The 22,406-nt window shown below is 44.0% G+C and overlaps 1 protein-coding gene across 8 annotated transcripts in view; it reads right to left on the bottom strand.

The window, feature by feature from the left end:
• The window catches only part of DZANK1 (double zinc ribbon and ankyrin repeat domains 1), a 50,227-nt gene that overhangs the window by 16,547 nt on the left and 11,274 nt on the right, over positions 1-22,406 (bottom strand). For 6 of the 8 annotated variants that reach the window (XM_043883491.1, XM_043883492.1, XM_043883495.1 and 3 more), the window contains exons 4-14: positions 21,620-21,734; positions 20,094-20,190; positions 18,869-18,987; positions 17,886-17,971; positions 14,642-14,759; positions 11,880-11,993; positions 9,356-9,451; positions 6,996-7,160; positions 4,978-5,185; positions 2,577-2,680; positions 462-536 (exon numbers count right to left, since the gene is read on the bottom strand). In XM_043883491.1, coding sequence (XP_043739426.1) covers positions 462-536; positions 2,577-2,680; positions 4,978-5,185; positions 6,996-7,160; positions 9,356-9,451; positions 11,880-11,993; positions 14,642-14,759; positions 17,886-17,971; positions 18,869-18,987; positions 20,094-20,190; positions 21,620-21,734 — 1,297 coding nt within the window. The remainder of the gene's footprint in view (positions 1-461; positions 537-2,576; positions 2,681-4,977; positions 5,186-6,995; positions 7,161-9,355; positions 9,452-11,879; positions 11,994-14,641; positions 14,760-17,885; positions 17,972-18,868; positions 18,988-20,093; positions 20,191-21,619; positions 21,735-22,406) is intronic. The other 2 variants (XM_043883499.1, XM_043883497.1) reach the window with 1 other exon arrangement.

A 22,406-nucleotide genomic window follows, 5' to 3' on the forward strand; every position in this document is an offset into this window, starting at 1 on the left:
ACTGTGACTTCTTGTCAAATGAAACTAAAGCTGCCAAATCCATCAATTAGTGTTGGTCACACACAGGCTCTGTGACAATGTTCCAGTTACCACATAAGAGGGCAGGTCAAGGGATATATGGCCACAAAGTTTGGCTTATTTGTATAGGCAAAGAGGTCAAAGTACATACAGCAAACACTTGTGTTAGCCTTTCACTTAGACTTCAGTGAGTGTAAGTAACTGGAGAACTAAAGGACCAACAGGGTGATAATTCCTGTTCTCATAACATCTTTATGTGCCTGAAAGCTGGCTTCTCTGAGGTTTAACTCAGTTACTTATCTAATTCTATGAAATTGCTAGCCTACAGTTACTGGAAACTCTTCATTTCTGTGGATTATGTAGAAGCATTTCAATAAATTATAAGCTACCCTTTTCTAGGTCAGTCAGTTCTCAAATGAATAACTTTTGACAGTTTTACTCACCTTATTTGAGACTTGAATATAATTCAGCCTGATGCTGACTTCATAGCCATCCTCATGAACAGTAGCAGAGATGAGCTTGTAAAAAAAAGTGAGAGAGAATTCACAACCAGGAGTGTGGGACTCAAGGCCCTGAGGCACAGCCAAGAAACTCTGAGATGCCAAACTGTACATGTAATCAAGTATTTCACTAACGCAAAAGAAGGCAGGAAAAGAGAAACAAAAAACCAGATGAAACAGAACACAAAGAGCAAGTGGCAGACACAAATGCATACTTATCTATAATTCCATTAATCATAAATGAACTAAATACTCCAATCAAAGAGTCAAGACTGCCAGATTGGGTTAAGAAAGCAAGACCCAAATTTATACTCTGCAGGAGATATACTTTAATTAAGTCACATGGCTGCAAGTCATCAATTAGGAAAAGGTAACCTGGGGTGGGGGTGGGGCAGGTCCTTGGCAATCAAGGACCAGATATTCAGGTGAGCCACTGTCTCTGTAAGTGCCAGAAGGAATTTAGATCAATGGGGCTCAGCAAATGCTTTAAGGATCAGACACTGAATAGTTTAGGTTTTGTGGGCCATATGGTCCTTGTCATTGTAGTACAAAAGCAGCTACAGGCAAGAAGTAAATGAATGAGTGCAGCTGTGATCCAATAAAACTTGATTTACAAAACTGATAACAGGCCAGATTCACCCCACAGGTCATAGCCTGCAGACCCCTAGACTGGGCCAAAGAATTAACAAACCACCAGAATGGATTATAAAAATAAATTTAGCAATATTTGACAATGACACAGTTTCAATGCTGGCGTAATCTGGTGGCAGAGGAGTGGGTGGGCTAACTTTTAAAGGTTCTTCAGACCTCATGACGGAGGAAAAATTCTTCTCACAGATGTGTCTTTATAATAGTACCCTTGAGATCTGACAGATCTGCTTCAAATCCTGATCCCTTGAGACCCAGAGTGTAGTCCTGGGAAGGTTACCAAAGCTCCCTGAGCCAATTTTCCTGGATGTCAAATAAAGTTTGTTCTGATTATCTATTGCAGCATAAAAAATCCCAAATTTAGTGGCATTCTGAAACGACCATTTTATTATGTTCGTGGATTCCAAAGGACATGGCATGAACAGCTTGTCTTGCTCCATGCCTGAGGCCTTGGCTGGAAGGACTCAAGTGGCAAGAGGTGGCTCCATGCTCAGGGCCTCGGATGACCAGGGTCTCGTCAGTCATCTGCCTGGCTCCATGCGAGGCAGGACCACGTGAGGACTCGCTTCAGCTGGGGCTGCAGACGGAGGCCCTGTGTGCGGCCACTCGGCATGGCTTGGGCTTCTCACAGTGGGGTGGCCGGGCTCCATGAGAGAGTGCTGGTGGTGAGCATGCCAAGCCGGGGAAGGCTTGCATGACCACACCTCGGGAGGCCCCGGCATCACTTCCACCACAGTCTGTTAGTCAGACAATCACAAGCCCACCCAGATTCGAGGTGAGGGGACACAGACTCCATCCTCTGAAGGGCATGTTTTCAAAACTGCCACAAGGTGAGGCTACCCACTGTAGGTCTATTAAGAGGACTAGAGATGGAGGACCTGATGCAAGTACTGACTGCAAATTACCTGGTAACTCTTATGGCCTTAGTGAAAAGGGGTGGGGTTTAGTGCCAATGTGGCTATACTACACTATTCTTTCATTATAGTCTAACCCTCCTTTCCCTCCTCTAGGGGATCTTCCCGACCCAGGGATCGAACCTGGCTCTCCTGCACTGTGGGCAGACTCTACCATCTGAGCTACGAGGGAAGTCCCACACACAACCCTACCTAACCCTAACCCAGTTAGGTATAATGGTTCTGACTCAGAATCCCACAGCCTGGGGCATCTAGAAGCACGAGATGTTCACAATGTACCGTCTTGAGTCAGGTGCCCAGAACCCTGGGACAAGACTCGGATAGCAAGTGACTGAAGGAGGCAGAGCTGTGAAGAGGACAATGAGGAGGCGTGGAAAGCAGGAAAGGAGAAGGAAAAAGGGCAAGCCATGTGAAGTTTCAGGACAGTCAGTGGGGGCAACCTCAGCCCTATCCTGCGGGACGGTCGGTGTGGAAGTTCCTCTCAGAGTTCACCCACCTTTCCCATCCTGGGTTCTGAAATCAAGGCTCGGAATTCGGGGTTGTTCTGAGCATAAGACCGGAGGTGAGCGGAGATGTGGTCCACCTGCTTTCTCCAGTATCCTGAGGAGGAGAGAAGACCGAGCACACAGATGATTCCTCTCAGGTGAAGGCAGAGAAGGACCAGCACGCCATGTATTCTCAGAGCTGGCTTCTCTTGGCCAAACTCTGTGATGGTTTTTACTTACTGAACCTCGACTATGTACTAGAGTAAGTTCCAGTTTTTTTTGTTCCTGGTTAATTTTTTTTTTTCCACATGATGAATCATAGAATGGGCTTCCCTGGTGGCTTAGGTGGTAAAAGAATTTGCCTGCAATGCAGGAGAACTGGGTTTGATCCCTGGGTCGGGAAGATACCCTGGAGAAGGGAATGGCTACCCACTCCAGTATTCTTGCTTGGAGAATCCCATGGATAGAGAAGCCTGGTGGGCTACAGTCCATGGGGTTGCAAAGAGTCAGACAAAATAGGCAACTAAGAACAATCATAGAATACTACAGAATTCCAATGGAACATTTTGATTGCCATATCTGGGGTCTTTTTATTTTATTTATTTTATTTTTTTGGCTGTGCCGTGAGGCATGGGGAACCTTAGTTCACCGACCAGGAATCAAACCTGTGGCCCCTGCATCGAGGGTGTGGAGTCTCAGCCACTGGACCACCAGGGAAATCCCAAGGGAGTCTTTTTCTTTTACTCTTTTAAAATTAAGCATATTGAGAAACAACTTATTATTAAAAATACACCTATTTTAAAGGTACAGTCTGAGTCTTGGCAAGTACATATGCCCCGTCGATATGCAGAATGTTTCTGAAAAGCTTCCTTTTGCCTCTTTCCAGTCTGCACAGGATTTGCATTAATTCTAATTCATTGCCACCACTTAAGACTTGAGAGATTTCACATGTGTCTGTTCTCTCGTCCACAGGTGGGTGACACATGGCAGCACTAGGCCTGCCCTTCTGTGTGGGCTCAGCTGCCTGGGCCCAAGGGGCAGCTGCCTGCTCTGGATGGGGCAGGGCCCTCCAGCTGGCCACAGCTCCCGCAGGAGGGGATGTTAAGGCCTAAGGATAATAGTGAACGATGTGGTAGAAAGCACGTAAGAGGAGCCTAGAGACAGGAGTTAAACCACAGACTGGCCAGCTTACCAAAGAGAACCACAGAAATAAACAGTTGAGCAAGACAAGCTCTCTTGAAGTCTGAAAAATATCTCAAACACTGACCTCAAAAACTATCCTTAAAACTGACCTCAAAAACTAAAAAAAAAAAACAAAACAAACCACATTTAACTGGATCAATCTGTAGAGCAGTTTACACCCTTAGAGCACTGTGGAAAGTAATAAAGCAATCGGCCAGCAGTACGTGGAACTTAAAGGCTGGCGGTGGTCAGGGAAAGAGACCTCGCCAAAGCCACACAACTCAAAGGTCCACTACTGATGAACAAACACAACAGAATATCACTCAGCTATAAAAAGAGGATGAATATTGAAACATGCTACATGGACAAACTTGGAAACATTATACTAATTGAAAGACTGATGCTGAAGCTATAATACTGTGGCCACCTGATGCGAAGAGCCAGCTCATTAGAAAAGACCTTGATGCTGGGAAAGATTGAAGGCAGGAGGAGAAGGGGGCGACAGAGGATGAGACAGTTGGATGGCATCACGGACTCAATGGACATGAGTTTGAGCAAGCTTGGGGAGATGGTGACGGACAGGGAAGCCTGGCATGCTACAGTCCATGGGGTTGCAAATAGTCGGACATGACTGAGTGACTGAACAACAAAGTGAAAGAAGCTGGTCACAAAAAGCATCATGTGCTTCCACTTACACATCCAGAATAAGCAAATCCATAAGGATAGAAATAGAAGAATGGTGATTACACCCTTGGGGGGGCGGTGTAGAGGGTGGTGCTTATTGCACACGAGATTTACCTTTAAGGAGATGAAAATGTTCTGGAAAAGGAGAGGAAGAGCGGTGATGGTTGTACAATACTGCTCATGTACTAAATACTACCGAATTACACCCTCTAAAATGGAGAAGACGGTGACATTTATGTCAGGTGAACTTTACCACACTAAAAAAAAAAGAGCTGATGGCAGACAGCAACAGTGATGCAGACTATCAACATTTGTACATTAGTATACAAAGTCTTACATGCTATTTCATTTACAAACTAGATAACGGGGTTAGGAGTCAAAACACGCTAAATGTTTAAGGAAGTGTCATCATTCATTCAGAGCAAAATTACTTGGAAACAGAAAAATAAAGGCACTTCCTGTTTATAAAAAATGAACTGAAAGGAAGAAAAGGAAATTCTCTTTCACTGAGAGTGTGAGTGCCCTGCAGAGAAGTGTTTGTCTCACCTCTCCCGGGGCTGACGGCTGTGAGAAGAGGCTTGTGGTCACTCGTCTTCTCCTGCCTCTGCTTCTGGGAAGCCACCTCCAGCTCCTTTTTCGCCAGGAGGGTCCCCGACGGGTAGAACAGGCCGGTGGTCTGTGTGCCCACATCCCTCTTAGGCCCAGCGTCAGGCCTGGGCAGAGGAACGTTTAGGGGCTGCCAGACGGGTCGAGGCTACGTGAGCAAGACAGGAAACATTAAAAGAAATTATAACATAAATTTTCATTTTCCATTTTACTCACAGAAAACAGTCCCAATCAGAAGCAAAAGTAACTCCAAAACACTACTTTGAACTAAAAAAAAAAATGTTTTCAGGTCTTGCTTTATCTTCCCTGCTTGTTTTTCCCAGTAATGCCCAGCCTGATCTGTGAAGCCAGCCCCACCTCCTGGCCACTGACTGTCCTACTGCCTGAGGCCTGGAAGAAATCCATCCCCTCAACTCTACAATCCAGTGGACCATCAACATGCAGCTACGGGGTACCAGCATTTTCTCTGAGACACTCTCGGTCCTCTGGGCCTGGGGGACTGAGAGGACGACCATGTAATGCCGTATATGTTGCACACTGCACAAGAACACTGCATCTAAATGGGTGATATTCATGTGGTGGATGCTATATGTTTGGATATTAGGACAATTTTTCTGGTAGATGGAAGAAAATGTCCAACAAAATTAGTAAATTACAATCAACTTCCAACAGATGGCAGTCAAGTGTCTTAAGGAAAAAACAATGTATCTCATTTGCACAAACATGCCACCTGGGTTATTAGCAGTTGTGGGATCTGTGTTTTAATCTGGGTTAAGAAGGCATGGTGGCTCAGACAGTGAAAGAATCTGCCTGCAATGCTGGAGACATAAGAGACTCAGGTTCAATCCCTGGGTCAGGAAGATCTCCTGGAAAAGGGCATGGCCACCCACTCCAGTATTCTTGCTTGGCGAAGTCCATGGACAGAGAAGCCTGGTGAACTACAATGGGGTCGCAAAGAGTTGGACATGACTGAAGCGATTAACAGGACTTAGGCTTAAAAAGGCATGAACTCCCTAAAAATGGATGCAAAGTTGCTGAGTGTATGTGCAATCTCTCTACAAATGATCAATCTTCACAAATTCTTCTGATGAAAAGAAGAATCTAAAGAGGAGAACAGACCTGAAAAATCTTTCTGTAGCTCAGACAAATCCATAAATGGCTAACATGAAGCTGGTTAGAGATTAAGTCCTTCTGAAAACAGCCTTGGGAGATTTTTCTCAAATATGCCCAGTTGTTATAAGTGGCAAAAGCAATTTTATGTACCCCAGTGTAAGTTTTCTAAAACTTAAAAGAGCAGGGGGAAATTTCTTTGTTTGCTACATAAGAAATTAAAGAGAAAAAAATACATTTTATCCCATGTATTTTAAATCTCCCTAATGACATCTATTAGGGCTTCCCAAGTGGTGCTAGCGGTAAAGAACCCGCCTGTTAATGCAGGAGACATGAGAGATGTGGGTTCGATCCTGGGTCAGGAAGATCCCCTGGAGAAGGGCATGGCAACCCACTTCATTATTCTTGCCTGGAGAATCACATGGACAGAGGAGCCTGGAGGGCTACAGTCCATACAGTCGCCAAGAGCTGGACATGAATGAAATGACTGAGCACGCGCGCAGTGACATCTATTGCCTTGCATATGTGGTTAGGCCTCAACTTAGTGTATATAAATGCATATCTATGAATATCTGCCTGATATGAATATCCAGGAATATGATATCTATGAATATCACATCTATTCATATAGATATGAATATCTATAAATGCATATCTTTGAATCCCAAAGCAGTCAATGTGTTGAAAACATGAACTGGTTGAACTTATTTGTATACCTAGTTAAAGTCCAGGAGAAAGGTCTAAGTGTTTTGGCTCTCGTCCCCTGGGCTGGCTCACAGGGTCGGGCACACAAATTCAGAGTCAAAACCCCGTCCCGGGACCAGGTCTTACTAGCGTGGAGGCCTCACCTCAGCAAACAGGCCAAGTTCTCCAGCAGCTAGAGCCAGGCTGCTCTCCACGTAGGGTCGTGCCAAGGACCTCACATAAAGGCCACAGGAGCCACAGAAGCGAGCAGATGGGTGATTGCTGGCCCCACATTTAAAGCAAACTGAGTAGCAAGTCGGAACGCTAGGCTAGAGGACAGAAAATACTTTCAAATTTTCATGAATATTAGAGACACAGTCTTCCCATACAGCTTATGCCCATCCCATACAATCTGCAGCCATCAAAAGAAGAAAGGCCAATAGTCTCTTGACCCTGCAGTTCTACCTTCTAGAATTTATCCTGCAGATGAACAAATACATTAAGAAGTGTATTCAAGACCATTCCCTGCAGGACTGTGGATTCAGAGGAAGTAATGGGAAACAGCTTAAAAGTCTAGCACCAGGGGATGGCCTGAACCTATCACAGTATACAGAGACGGCGCAATGTTATGAAGTCATGGAGAAAATAAGAAGGTTACTAACAGGATACGTTGCCAGGTGCAAAGCACCGGGTCAGTGTTCATATTAAACTACAGTTACTTAGTCAAGCCTCTGATGGCTGAAAGCAGACCTCAGAAGCTGACTGCCAGTGATGACTTCTCGGATAGGAGCCAAGGGACTAGGATGAGGAGAGACTAGCCCTTCACACGAAACCTCCTACACTATTTACATGAGACACTCCCAGAAATAATTCTGGATGTTTTATTAAAAAGGTAAGCAGATAATTCATAGAAAAAGAAACACCAAGAGTCAATACATGAGTGAAAAGGTTTAACCTCAAAGAAATGCAAATGAAAATGGCAATGAGACACCTTCTCAGTTTGAGAGAACTAATGGTCTCTGTCTCCAGATTCTTAAGTAAGCAGGTTGTAGGTGTTGAATTGCTAAGTCGTGCTGACTCTTTTGTGACCCTATAGACTGTAGCCTCCCAGGCTCCTCTGTCTATGGGACTTCCCAGGCAAGAATACTGGAGTGGGTCGTCATTTCCTTCTCCAGGGGATCTTCCTGACCCAGGGGTCAAACCCACATCTCCTGCTTGACAGGCAGATTCTTTACCACTGAGCCACCAAGGAAGCCCAGCTAAGCAGGTGCTTTGACCCACGTCCCAAGAAGTGATTTCTGCCTGGGTGTGGAGGAGGAGGCACCTGGCCTGGGGTGGCTGAGGCACAGAGAAGCTGTTTTAAAGCACCCACAATGGCCCCACATCAACCACCAGGCAAGCCTCCTCTGCTCACTTGTGGACAGGCGGACATGGACCCACATGGGCAGGTCTACGCAGTGTCCTCCCGAATCCAGAAGGGAAGGGAGCCCTGAACCGCTGCAAACCCTGGAAGTAAGGTATTTCTGCTCAAGTAAAACTATGATAGCCTCACCAATGAATAAGTTAGAACAAAGAGCACACACACATTCCTTTGCGGAAAATCAATAAGATGAGAACAACCCCCCGAAACAGTCAGAGAGCTGTATTTTTGCAGTGGCCCCAAGGAAGCAAGGAATTTTCTTCTAAATTGGCTGGAAAATGCTGACTTCTTTGTGGAATTATTAGGCCAGGGAGGGTCACCTGGAAGTCATCATTTCATACACATGAAACAGATCATCTACATAGAACCTAATCACTGGACTTGAATTGCACTTCAATTCCTTCATTTCACTCAAGATAGGCTGGTGGGAAACCCAAGCAACGGTGCCCACCACTTGCTAAACTTCAAAAAAGAGCAGGCATACAGTGGAACTGAACCTTTTTTGGATTAAAGCCTCACTTCATTGAAGTGCTGAAAATGCACTTATTTTTGCTTAAAATAACACAGTCACTGCCAGCACTTTTGCTTTTCAGCTTGCTTTCCTAGGACAAGAAATTTGGAACTTGGCAACGTAGTACAAAACCAGTACATATACATTTTGCTTACTTATAGGCTACAATCTAAGGGAATCTGAAGTGTTTTACTGAAATAAAGCTTAAAATTTTTCTTAAAGAAATTAATTTTAAACAAAAACCAAAACAGACATGCCTGCCTGTGAGTGACACATGAACGACTCCTGGCCATTGGGGCCCCACTGGCTGCGCCAGCTTCCACACAAAGTCACTAAATGAAATTCTAAGAAACTGCCGACTTGATGGAATCCTCCTGAAGACTCTGAAGACAGTTGTGTGTTGGTGAGCGTGCAGTGTTCTCTCCACACACAGAAATGCTGCTTTCAGTGTACCATGAGTCACTTGTTGCGGTCTCTCCCCTCTCCTCCCCAGCAAACTTCCTCCCCCATCTCTGCAGACCGTATTTCTCATCATCAACAATGAACGTTTATCGACCACCCAGATACAGGACGGGTGCGTGCGGTCAACCCACCTCTTGCGGCGAGGACGGCAGGGTCCCCTCGCAGGAGACGCAGTATCGCAGCTGAGCCGGATTCCCGGTGCCACAGTCGCGGCAGATCACTCTCTCCTTGAAAACAGGGAAAGAGACCTGTGTGTTTCCACGGTGCTTCTCTAATCTCTTCAGAGAAACACGTTCACTCTTCCTCCCATTCATCTGAGTAACGCAGTAATGCCAGGACAAAAAGGGTGTTAATAACGTGGAATAATATGAGAGGCACCTACCAATGTGAAGCAGTCAGATATCCTGGTGATTTCAACATCTAAAGCTTATCTTTTGAATTAACTTACATGGAACACAAGTTTGAATACATACACACACACACACACCCCATGCAAAAAAGGAAGCCATATGCTGTGTTAATTTAAGGTGGCATCTGTAGGTTGATTCAAGTTTTAGGTTATATTTTTTTTTTTTTTTTTTTACATATTTCTCCTTTATTTTTTGATTTCCTTCCCATTTAGGTCACCGCTGAGCGCTGAGTAGAGGCCCCTTTGCAGTGCGGGAGGTTCTTTATACAGAGTCGCACGTGTGTGTCTATCCCAATCTCCCAACTCATCCCACCCCCTTTTCCCCCTTGGTGTCGATCACGTTTGTTCTCTCCTGTGTTTCTGTTTCTGAAAGCTTAAATTTAAGACCTCTTGCGTTTTAAAGCATTCTTTTCTCTCCAAAGAAAAGCAGTCTACCGAAATCTGTTGAGGACTGGATTTTAGTGAAGAAGTGAAGTGAAATTTGCTCAGTCGTGTCCGGCTCCTTACGACCCCATGGACTATACAGTCTGTGGAATTCTCCAGGCCAGAACACTGGAGTGGGCAGCCTTCCCCTTCTCCAGCTGATCTTTCTGACCAGGAATCAAACCGGGGTCACCTGCATTGCAGGCAGATTCTTTGCCAACTGAGCCATCAGGGTTAGTGAAACTATAGTATTAATCGAGGATTCAGTTTTCCATTTTTGTAAAAAGTTGGTTTTAGGTTATATTTTGAGGCATGACACTTTGAAAGCCAGGATTGAGAAGTTTCATATCTACTTAATCATGCTTTTTTTTAAAATCCCTTTCTCTTATTCAGTACTTTAAGTCCAATAAATCAAAGTACTTCCCCCCCAACACACACACAAAAAGAAAAAAGTGTTGCTATGAGAAAACAGCTGTGCAAAAAAATCATCAAGCAGTCTTTCCAGTCCATCAGCCAGCTAGAGACCCTATACTAACACCAGACCCTGAAACTGGATTGATTTAGAAATTGTTACAACAGAAATAGTGCCTGACAAATGAACATAATTTTAAAAGAAACAAACTCCGAAATGAAAAACAAAAAAACCTGAAAAAGAGTATCTGGCCTTAGGAAGGCAAACTGACTTTTTCACGTTGCTTCCGTGTGAGTTGTTTTGTTTTTTTCAGTGTTGAAACTGTACTACTGGGTAGGCTGTCCATCTCTGGCTTCAACAATACACAGGAAGACCCAAGACAAGCAAAAGATTGTATGTTTACAAGTAATCTAGTTCTACATGAATTTGGATTTGCTCTGTAGTTTCTCACTTAGAATTGGAGAAGTGAAAAGATCGCCTTAGAAAATGAGTGGTAAGTTCAAACTTCCGAGTCAGGAAGCTGGAGATAAGTTGTAACACACACACACACACACACACACACACACACAAACAAGAAAACAGAAAAGATGGTTAACATAGCCTAGGTACTGCTGCCATGCCCCATGGCAAGTGGTGTCTTAGTTCCCCGACCAGGGATTGAACCTGTGCCCCCTGCAGTGGAAGCTCAGAGTCTTAACAGCTGGACCACCGGGAAGTCCCTGAGGTGTTGCAATTCTCACTGTACATTAAGTTCACGCACTTCCCTTATTGCTAAAAATTTTTGTTCTTTTATCCCCAAAGTTATCTATATTAAACCTATTTTATCCTCTAGTGAACTTTACTTGAGGTCAAGTAAAAAGGAGGTCAGTGGGACTGTAAATTCAAAAATGGAGAAAAGATATGGTTGTAGGTTCAGTGATTCTACCCCCAAAATGTTCCTGGCATGATGCCATTTGTCTAACAAGGTTTTTTTGAAGTTCGAGATGATACTTCACTTTTTCACCCTTGTGACAAATTGTATTCCTCCTTTTCTAGGTGATAGAGACCCATAATCAAACAAACAAGCACAAACACCAAGTGACTTTAAGGACAAGATGACACGTCAACATGAATGACAATGTTCAGTTTAAAAATATACAGAGTAAAAAACTGTGTGAGCTGCAGTGCAATTTGTCTTCCAAACCCATGTCTGTGGGAACACATGTCTATGGATCTTTCCTGATGTTTAGATCCTGTTGGCAAGTTCAACTCTTGGGTGGATGCCTTTCCAAAAATGAGAGGGGGGTTTTGTTCAAGGGTATTAGCTCATCAACTGTTAGCCAACGCCATCAGCTGAAGAGAGACGTTTAACTGCTCAAGCACTGATTTCTATGGATTTCACTCACACTGTCACAGATGCACGTGTCATTACCTTCAGGCGGAAGCTGGCCTGTGGCTGCAGCTGTGGTGCCAGGGGAGCCTCACAGACCACACAGATGGGCGTGTTCAGGGGCACCACGTTATCACACTCTGTGCACAGGCCCATCTGCAAGAAGAAGGAGGCCGGGTTGGTCTTCAGATGCAAAATGTGAAGCACAAATTGATCTTAGGTTTAATTTACTTTTGTAAAAAATTTCTTTTAAATAATTGTCACTTTTACTCTTATTTCTTATTAAGGTAAAAAGACATCTATTGTAGAAAGAGAGGTGTAAAGAAAAGAAAAATAAAGAAAAAAATAGCTTACAGTGGAATAAGGAAATTGACAAATCTTTTCTATAATACATTAAAAGGCAATTATAAAGTTGGATAAAACTGTTAAAAAAAAAAAAGTAACCATTTCAGATTCTGAAAGCCAACCAAAGATAGAGGAAGAACCGAAAAGCAATGAACCTTGGGTGAGGACCCCACACGTCTGCTGGGTCAGGCCTGGGCTGCTCCCTGTCCTCCTCCAGCTCCATCAGAGCAGGGTGGGCTGTGAACACCAGCAGCTTTGTGGCTGCTGGCGGCCAGGGCTCACAGGATCTGGAGCTCGGTCAAGATGACGTGCTCAGTGGCCAGCCAACAGGGAGGACTGTGGCTGTACCAACCTGAGATCGTGGTCCTGTTTTGAGTGACTGATGAACCAGCAAGTAATCAGGGACTTAACAGGGAGTTCTAGAAGGAGGGAAATTTCTGTGTATTGCTAGATTTAAGTTAAACTATTCTGAAATAGACTGTGAGAAGTTAAAGAGTCTGCTGTATTCCCTAGAGCTCTATTAGAAAATAACTTAAAAAAACTCAACTTTTTAAAATAGCAAAAAAGAAAAAAAAAAATTCAACACAGGAAACATGGGAATTTAAAAGGTGGTGGTAAATCCTGAGAAGAGTCCCCCTTCAAGGCCGCTGCCCCAGGTAAGGTATTATATACTTCAAGGAGAGGAAGGCCAGCCTCCTCACACAGGAGGGCCAGCCTGTCCACCAGCATGAAGCTCAGAGGAATTCAGGGAATCAAGGTCATGCATTTCAATCTGGGTCCAAGCCAGCACCACCATTCCAAGTCTCAGGATCCTTTCTGTCCCACTGCAATCCCCAACTTTGACAAAGAAATGTGGTGATAAGGTGAATTCAGCTGATGCTGTAACTCACCAACAAATGCAACTCAATTCTGTGTGTGCTTTCAGCAGGACGATGCAGAGTGGCTCTGGAGCTGAGACGAACCCCTCTGCACGTCTCTAACGAGACCCTGAGTGTCTTAGGTCAGGGACTCTAGGATCAGGATCCACCCCTTTAAGTCCCTGAAGCCCAGCTGAGAGCAGGACACGGTAAGAACTCAATTGTTCAGATTACAAAGCTGTTTATACATTAGGGCATGTTAATAAATATCATTTACAGGCAGTATAGATGTTCTGAAGCTCATCATTTTGAATATTTATAATCCCTGATAACCTTTTCTCCCTGTAACAACAAAGAAAGTTCTGAAAAATTTGTTTTCAGACCAGTAAAAAAACAACTTTGACATTGCACCAACAAATATATAAGCAGGGAAAATTCAAACCAATGAGACCTGTTCCTGTTTTATTTGCTATACCACCTTCTTCAAGGAGTTCAAAATTTATCATGGGAGTAGAGTAAATTAACTTCCACAGCATCTCCCTTTAGTACCTAGCCTCTTGCTTAAAGGCATAACTCAATTCTAAAACTCTGGACTTTGAATTCATTGAATAACGACTTTTTCTAGTGACTATCTTCTAAATTTATTTTTGGTGAATTCTACCAAATGCTTAAATTCATTTTTAACTGTAGGATAATGGCTTTACAATATGGTATTGGTTTCTGCCATACATCAACATGAATTGGTCATAGGTACACTTATGCCCCCTCCGTCTTGAACCTCCTTCCCACCTCCCACCCTGTGACTATTTTTTTTTGACAATTTTTTTAAAATGGTCATTTTTCAGTAAACTTCCCAGATCCTTCTGCATCATTTTGTAAACCTGAATCCAAAAGAACCCCAAAGTAGCAAGTGCATAAGAGATGAACACAATTAGGTAAAGGTTTTGATTTTTAGTAAGTCAAGTATGTTTTCTAACTAACTACAAACCTTTTTTTTTTTTTGGCTGAGCTGTGCAGCTTGCAGGATCTTAGTTTCCCAACCAGGCATCAAATCTGGGCCTGGAGGTAAAAGTACCCTGTTCCAACCACTGGACTTCCAGGGAATTCTCTAACTACACACGTAGTGGTAGGATAGTATCAGTTATTATCTATGGTCAGCTAAAACTTTTAAATGTAGACATACTGATCGATCTATAGCCAATACAAACAGCTTCTTTGGACAGAATGGTGTATTTTACAGATATACAGACCTGTAATTAGTACTTGTGGTCATTTATTTGTAGAATATATTTCCAGATTGTTCCCAGGTTGTGGACAGAAATATCATATGAGTAGGAAACATGTATTTATCCATATGTGAACCACTGAAATCAAAAGATGTTAGTCTTTTTCTGAGCCTATGCTTCTTCGAGGCCACACAAAAGGAATGGCACTGCAAACGTGTTTCTGATTCCTAAATAGGAGTCTGGATAGAACAAGATTCATTTGCCAGTAATTTTTTCAACAACTATTTGTGGTTCCCGTGTGCCAGGTACTACGCTCCCGCTGCAAATACAGACCAGATGGACCAATGGAAGAAGCTTCAAGGATTCTGCTACTCACCTGAGCTCCTTCTGGGGGCGGCAGACGGCAGCCGAAGATGGGGGGCACAGAGGAGCCACATTCCAGACAGTAGCGAGCAAAGGGGTCCGACGGGCGGGCCACCAGGCAGCGGGCGCACCTACAACACAAGAGGTCCCTGAGCGGCCCTGTGCTGAGCAGCGCATGACATCGACAAGCATTTGAACATTCTTAAAAAATAAAGCAGGAAGCAGAAGGCTCTCAAAGGCAGTGGGACAAGTTTAAGACGGGAGGTGCTTCTCTAAGCATTTTTATCACAAAGTCCCACATGGCTGGGACCATGGTGCCCTTCACCTACAAGCCAGGCGCCTCTTGCTTCCAGGCACAGCAGCAGTTTTATCAGCAGCCTCGACCCCAGTTCTGAGTGGGGCCCTGGCTCCTTCTGGCACCTGGGCTTTGATGTGTGTGAGGGTGAGCCCTGCGAATTCCAGTAATGTCCACAGTGCACTTTTCTGACTCTTGCCTGGCTCTGGAGAGTTCCTGTCAGTAAGCCCTGCCTACATCTTCAATCACCTGCATGGAGTCTGAGGTTCTGCCCCAACACCGTCTGCCCACTTCGAGGCGGCTGCGTCGTCCTTCAGCCCTCATCCACCTACCTGGTTGTGAAAGGATTCCTGGAACTGGCTCCCTTGTCAGTCACCCTGTTGCTGCCAAGCATTTCCAGGCAGGTCGGGGCCCCGATCCTGTGACCTAGCTGAACCAAGCAGCATCTATGATATCTGCATACTGGGCACTGGGTTGTTCGGTTGCCTGCACCAGTCTCTAGCAGGGCCTCTCAACAGTCACCAGGCTTTGTAGTCGTGTTCACTTGGGGAAAGGATGGTCTTTTCAGCAATGATGTTGGGCAAACCGGGTTCCGTTTGGGATGATGAATAAGTTCTAGAAATGGGATGGTACTGATGGTGGCCCAACACGGTGAATGTACTTAATGCCACTGAATTGTACACTAAGAAATTGTTAAAATGGTAAATTTTACTGTATTTTTACCACACTAGAAGTATAAAGGACTATAAAAAATTGATATCAAATAAAAGTAATAATGTATTATGAGGTTCATAATATTTGTAGGAGTAAAATAAATGACCATGATAGCACAAAGGCTGTTGTTATCCAGTTACTGGAAGTTCTTAGACTATATATGAAGTGGTCTAACATCACTTGAAGACAGACTGTGATAAGTTTAAAATATGTAGTATAAACCCTAAGGCAACCACTAAAAGAAAACTTATAACTAATAAGCCAACAAAGGATACAAAATAAAATGAAATCATAAAACATACCCAATTAATCCAAAAGCAAGCCAAAAAAGGGGGGGCAACAAAGAATAGGTAAGACAAACAGAAAACAAATAGCATGACAGCTGACTGAAATTCAAACATATCAATAATCAGAATAAATATAAATACGCTCAGCACCACATGCAGAGATTGTTCTGTTTTCTAAAAGCAAGACCTAACTACATGCTGTTTAATAGAAACCTTCTTTAACTAGAGAAACACAAATAGGTTAAAAAGAAAAGGATGAAAAAAAGATGCACCATGCAAATACTAATCAAAAGAAAGCAGTAACGCCGATATTAATACCAGACAAATACGATTTCTAAGCAAAGACTATTACCAGGGTTAATAAAAGGTTATTTCACAGGAGGAGGGATAAACTGGGACATTGAGATTGATACATATGCACTACTATATTTAAAATAGATAACTAATAAGAACCTATTGGACAGCACAGGGAACTCTACTCAATACTCTGTAATGACCTACATGGGAACAGAATCTTAAAAAGCGTGGATACATGTATGTGTATAGCTGATTCCCCTTGTTGTACACCTGAAAGTAACACATGCTGTAAATCAACCATACTCCAATAAAAATTAATTTTTTAAAAAAAGCTTATTTTGTAAGGATAAAGGGGTCAATTCAGCAATAGAACATAGGAATCCAAAAGGTTTATATATTGAACAACAGAGCTTCAAAGTACATGAAGCAAAGAACTGATAGCAATACAAGGACAAGTAGACAAACTCATAATTATAGATTTCAGTATAATTTCCTCAGTAATTGATAAACCCACAGACAAAAACAATAAAGACAGAGAAGACACTGCAGCATTGTATTAGTTTCAAGTGTACAACATAACCATCAATAACTGTGGACACTGCAAAATGATCACCACAGAGTTAGCGTCAGTCACCACACAGTTACAGAATTTTTTTCCTCATGCTGAGAACTTCTTACATTTACTCTCTTAGCAACTTTCAGTATGCAGTATAACGTCATTAACTATCTTCACCACTTACATCCCCAGGACTTATTCATTTTACGAGTGAAAGTTTGTATCTTTTGACCACCTTTATCCAGGTCACCCACTCTACCAACCCCAAGGGAAATGCAGATTAAGACCACTACCACCACCTCACCAGACTGGCCAAAAATAAAAATAACAGTGTTGGTGAAGATGTAGGGAAACTGGAACTCCCATCCATCATATACCACTGGTGGGAGTGTAAAATGGTACAGCCTCTTAGGAAAACATATGGACAGTTTTCTTAAAAAGTTAAACATATGCCTACCATATGAGCCAGCCACCCCATTCCTAGTTAGTTAGCTAAGGGGAATTAAAGTATATATGCACAGGATGACATGTATACAAATGTTCATAGCAGCTTTATCTGTGACAGCCAAAACCTAAAAACAATCTGGATGTACATCCAATAGGAAACAGGATAAACAAACTGTGATGTATCCATACACTACTCAATGTTAAAAAGAAACGTCCAATGCATGCATACAACATGGGTGAGCCTCCAAGTCATCAAGTGGAGTGAAAGAAGCCTGGCCAAGGAGCAAATACTGAATTGTTCCATATATATATACAGGATCAAATGCAAGCTAAGCCACAGTGACAACAAGCAGACCAACAGGTGCCTGGGAATGGGGCAGGTCACAGGGGAGGATTTTAAAAGGGTGCAAAGTAGGAAACTCTTGGAGGTGGTGGATTTGTTCATTTTCTTGATCGGGGTGATAGTCTTGAGATTATATGTATATATCAATTGTACTCTTTAAGTGCCATTTACTGTATGTCATTTGTGCCTTTAAATTTTGTAAAAATTGAAAAAAAAAACAGTTGGGGCAAATACCATTGCTATGCCCCATCCTCAAATTATTTTTGACCGTGTTGTGTCTTAGCAGTACTTAGACAGTAGAGAGAAAGTAATACATACTTGAGAAAGTCCGTCTCCCTGTGAATCCTCATGATCTCTGTGCTTGTCAAGCTCTTTTGGCCAGTTATGTGTGCAAACCCAGGGAACTGAAATGAAGAACATATATAAAATCATGGCGAAATTCTGGCCAGTTATATGTGCAAACCCAGGGAATTGAAATGAAGAACATATATAAAATCATGGCGAAATTCTGGCCAGTTATATGTGCAAACCCAGGGAACTAAAATGAAGAACATATATAAAATCATGGTAAAAGCTCTGATACGGTAAATTACATAGAGCTCATCTCAGTGCTTTGTCCCACGATATCCAGCAGCCATCATTTTTCCCACCATGCTCCAGCCACACCAGCCTTCTGGTGATCCTCACTTTGCTGAAATTGAAGTTACTCAACCAAGATCTTTGCAGGGCTGGTTTCTGTTCATCTTGAAGGTTCAATTAAAATGTCACCTTTTCAAGGGGGCCTTCTCTTATCCCCCTGAATTAGGACACTGTTCTTCCTACCTGGTCATTCTCTATCCCAGGGGTTCTCAAGTTTGGGTGTTTATCAGAAGAAAGGCCAATTAGAACAGATGATGGGGTTCACCCCAGAGGCCCTGAGGCTGCAGGTCTGGGCTGGGGTGGTGGTGGGGGGGGATCTGCATTTCTGACGAGCTCCCAGGTGATGCTGATGCTACTAGTCTGGGGACCACACTTGGAAAACCATGGCTCTATCCCATTACCCAGGTCTATCTTTTTCATGACAAATCACTATTCTTAATTATTTTTCCCATTATTCACATGTTTATATCTGTCTGCCCCCATCCCCAATAAAATGTGAGCACGATGAGTACAGGGGCCTTTTTTGTTCAACTAGGAATCTCGGCTCTGGGACAGTGCCTGACCCGGGGTGAAAAGGCAGGGACGTTTTCTTAAAGTATGTTACAGGAAGCATTAAAAACACAGTAGATCTTTAGCACCCAAAGAGTTTCTTTAGCAGTTACCTGGGGCTGCTGGGGGGCTGGTCTAGAGCCCAGTTCATCACGGAAAGTAGGGGCTTCCCGCGGACTCTCTGAGAAGCGAAGGTCTTTCAATGTTTTAGGGTCACTTCTTTCACCCAAGTCTACAATTACATAAAAATTATCATTCTGTGAATATCTGAAATCATATGTGCATTCATGCAAATGTGTCTTCACAGTTAGAAACCTTTTAATAAGGGGCCACTGTTGTCACATTCTGTCTCTAATGTAGTAACTATTCAGAGAAGCTCCCACTCAGTTGAATTCATAGCAATAAGGAAAAAAGTGGGCCCAGACTGAGAACATGAAAATCTGCCCTGCCACAATCCCCAGCATTCTGCACCAGGCTGGGAGAATGGATAAATCCAGTTGCAAGGTCAGCAGGAAATATTATGTGTCCCAAGGACACACTGCAGCTGTCACACATCCTAACAGATCCCACTTTGAGTGACCACTGCTTCTTACTGACCAAGAAACCCTGCTCTCTAAAATCAGATTATCAGAAAACTTTGCTATTTGAAATCATATCGGTAAGAATGAAACATCCAACTCTTGCCTGGAAGACCCAGGTCACTGTGACATAGAGTTGTTCAGTCGCTCAGTCAGCCATGCCTGACTCTTTGTGATCCCACGGATGGCAGCACGCCAGGCTGCCCTGTCCTTCACTGTCTCCCAGAGTTTGCTCAGACTCGTGTCTATTGAGTTGGTGATGCCATCCAACCACAGAGAAGCAGCCTCAATGTCCAACCCTGGTGCAGAGCTTCAGAGAAAGGTCTCTGGGCACCACCTTCCACATAATATCTTTGTTGTTTCCAAGGAAACAGAACCCTCATCCCCTTCTCGGGCCTGTATCTCACGGCGACCATTTCCCACTGATCTCTGCTTCTCCTGCCTATCAGAACTCTTCTTTCATTTAAGTTTCATCCAAACCCCACCTTCCCCCAGCAGCTGTGGTCTGTACTTTAGTTGATGAGATTGCCATGGTTCCTCTACCTTGCGGTCTCCCGTGTTGCAATGAATTGATAAATCTGACTCTGCCGGACAGCTTGACTCTCCCTCCTGTAGCCAGGACAGTGTTAAAAGTCAAATGAGATCTTACTGTACTGTCCCGGTGTTTCTTAGTCAACCCCTCGAAAGACAAGAACACAAGCCCTGAACCTGTTTGGTGGTTTAGAATATTAACTCATATCTTCGTCCTGTCACTTCATACCTGGAAACTTTCCGAGGTTAACATTCCAACCCAGTTTACTTTCAGGATTCTTATATTTCTTCCTTCCTTTTGATTCAACAAATCCATTTTTCAGTTCCTACGAGGGAAGAGACTATGTATCAATCACCTGACTCTGCCTGTTTAGATATGAAAATTAAAAGTTCCATGGTAGAGATGGTGACACAGCCTGCACTTCTTTACTAGAAAGGGTTCAGAGTCGTTTTCACCAAGGGACCCTTGTCTCACTGTCTCTGGACACACACACAGCTTTGACTCTGGGCTGCTTGCTTGGCAGCACGCCTGCTTGGGACGCCCCTTCCATGTCAAGCGGCCAAGACTGGAGGCAGGTGACAGCACACACAGGTAGGATGTCACACTCTTGGGAGACAGAGTGACAACAGAGGGACCACCAGACTCTGGGGGCAAAGACAGGGTGGGGTCAGACCCAGACAGAACTTCTGTCCACTATCCTCCCACACACGGCCCTGAAATACAGACATGCTTCTCTCTGGCTTTCTTCTCCTCAGAGTCAGTCCCTCATGCTTGGCTGAAGCCTGAGCACCTGTTGGTACATGCTGACTCAACCCCTGCTGGCTGCCCCCCGGCCAGTGTAGACCCCTGGTCACAAGTGGGCCCCACATCATGCCTGCACCCACCGCTCTGGTCCCACAGCCTCTTTGCTGCCCTCTGGTTAATTGTTAGACTGAAGGACTCCCCCAAAAACTTCTCATCACCCCAATGAGAGTCTGAGACTTTCTGTTTAATTGCCTCACCGTGGGCTGGCCCACCCTCTGACCCTGGGATCCATTCCACTGATACCCAGAACCCAAGGACTAGAGTTTCAAATGTCCTTTCTAGACAGGTATAGTTCATTCTCTAAAGAGGTGAGGCTTTGTATCTGGAGATGAAGCTTTCAACAAAACTGAAGGCCACGCCCACTGAGGGCTCCTACTAGCCTGATACTTCTATTCAATAAATACCTCCAGCCTTTCCTACCTGTCCCCATGCAGGACATGGAGTATGGCAGAATTGCTCTCTGCTGCCTGGGAGCTCACAGTACATGGGGGAGACAGACAAGGAGCAGAGTAATCACATGATCAAAGCACTTGATGAAAGGAGGCCCGGGAGCTAGGGGAGCAGAGACAGAACACAGGATGCACAATCGAGTTTGAGCTGGAACGTAAACAAGGGAGTCACAAAGCAGGAAAGGATGACCGAGGACAGAAACTGGCTCTGAGAGGCCAGGCTGAGGGTTTCTGCTTTCTTCCGTAGGGTAAGAGGAGAAGACACAGGAGCCTAGATGGAGATGCCGGTGAGGAGTCTCCAACAGGCAGGGTGGAGGACTGACCAAAAGGTGGGAAACCAGCAAAGATACTGTGCAGTGGTTGAGAGTGACCCCAATGATAAGGACCTGAAAATGGATGACAGACTGACTCTGGGGGTAAATGAAGGGGAAGATGTGACCACTGAGGAAAGGAACCAAGGACGTGGTGATGATCCAAATGCATCATGGTGTCAGTACTCGCCTGCTTTGGAGGGTCCTTGAGAGCATTTTCCACAGTGTCTTCTGGAGAGACTGGATCTGGTGGAATAGAGTCCACCTGAAATACCTTTGTGACAATGGCACTCTCTCTGCAGTCTCTGAAAATTATTCCAAACAGGAAAAGTCTGTGTGTCACACAAAGGTTCAAAGACAAGGTGTCCGGCAATTAAGATGACTCTAGGATGAATTTATTATATTAATATTTTAAATTGGAGAGACCAAAATATTACCATTTCTATGGTCTTAACCTTATTCTTATTCAGTTATCTCTTGCTATGTAACAAGCCACTACAAAACATTATGTCTTAAAACACAAAGGTGTGGTGGGTTTGCCACCTCTTGTGTGGTTGCAGTCAGGAGTCAGCTTAGGCCGGAGTCAAGTAAAAGAACAACTCAGTCAGATGTCCAAAATGGTTTCTCCTCTCAGGTTCTAAGTCTGGCCTGGGACAGCTGGAGACTTGTCAGTCACCTCTCTCCTTCCCTTTCTGTCTATCTCCCTTTCCAGGTGGTGAACTTGGGGTTCCTCATAGTAGTAGGTCTCAGGGAGGCCAGAGACTTCCTACTTGGTGGCTGGCTTCTCCCAGCGTTTATGTTCCAAGAGACCACAGCAGATATTGCAAGGCTTCTTGTGGTCTGGCCTCAGCGTCATGTCTCGAGCATTTTCTTGGTCAAAAGTAAGTCATAGGGACAGCCCAGATTCAGAAGGAGGGGCTACTGTGGGAGGCATGGCTCACTGGGGGGCCTTTTGGAGGACTATCTACCACATTCAC

This window comes from Cervus elaphus, chromosome 23, assembly GCF_910594005.1.
Source record: "Cervus elaphus chromosome 23, mCerEla1.1, whole genome shotgun sequence".
Taxonomy (NCBI): Eukaryota; Metazoa; Chordata; class Mammalia; order Artiodactyla; family Cervidae; genus Cervus; species Cervus elaphus.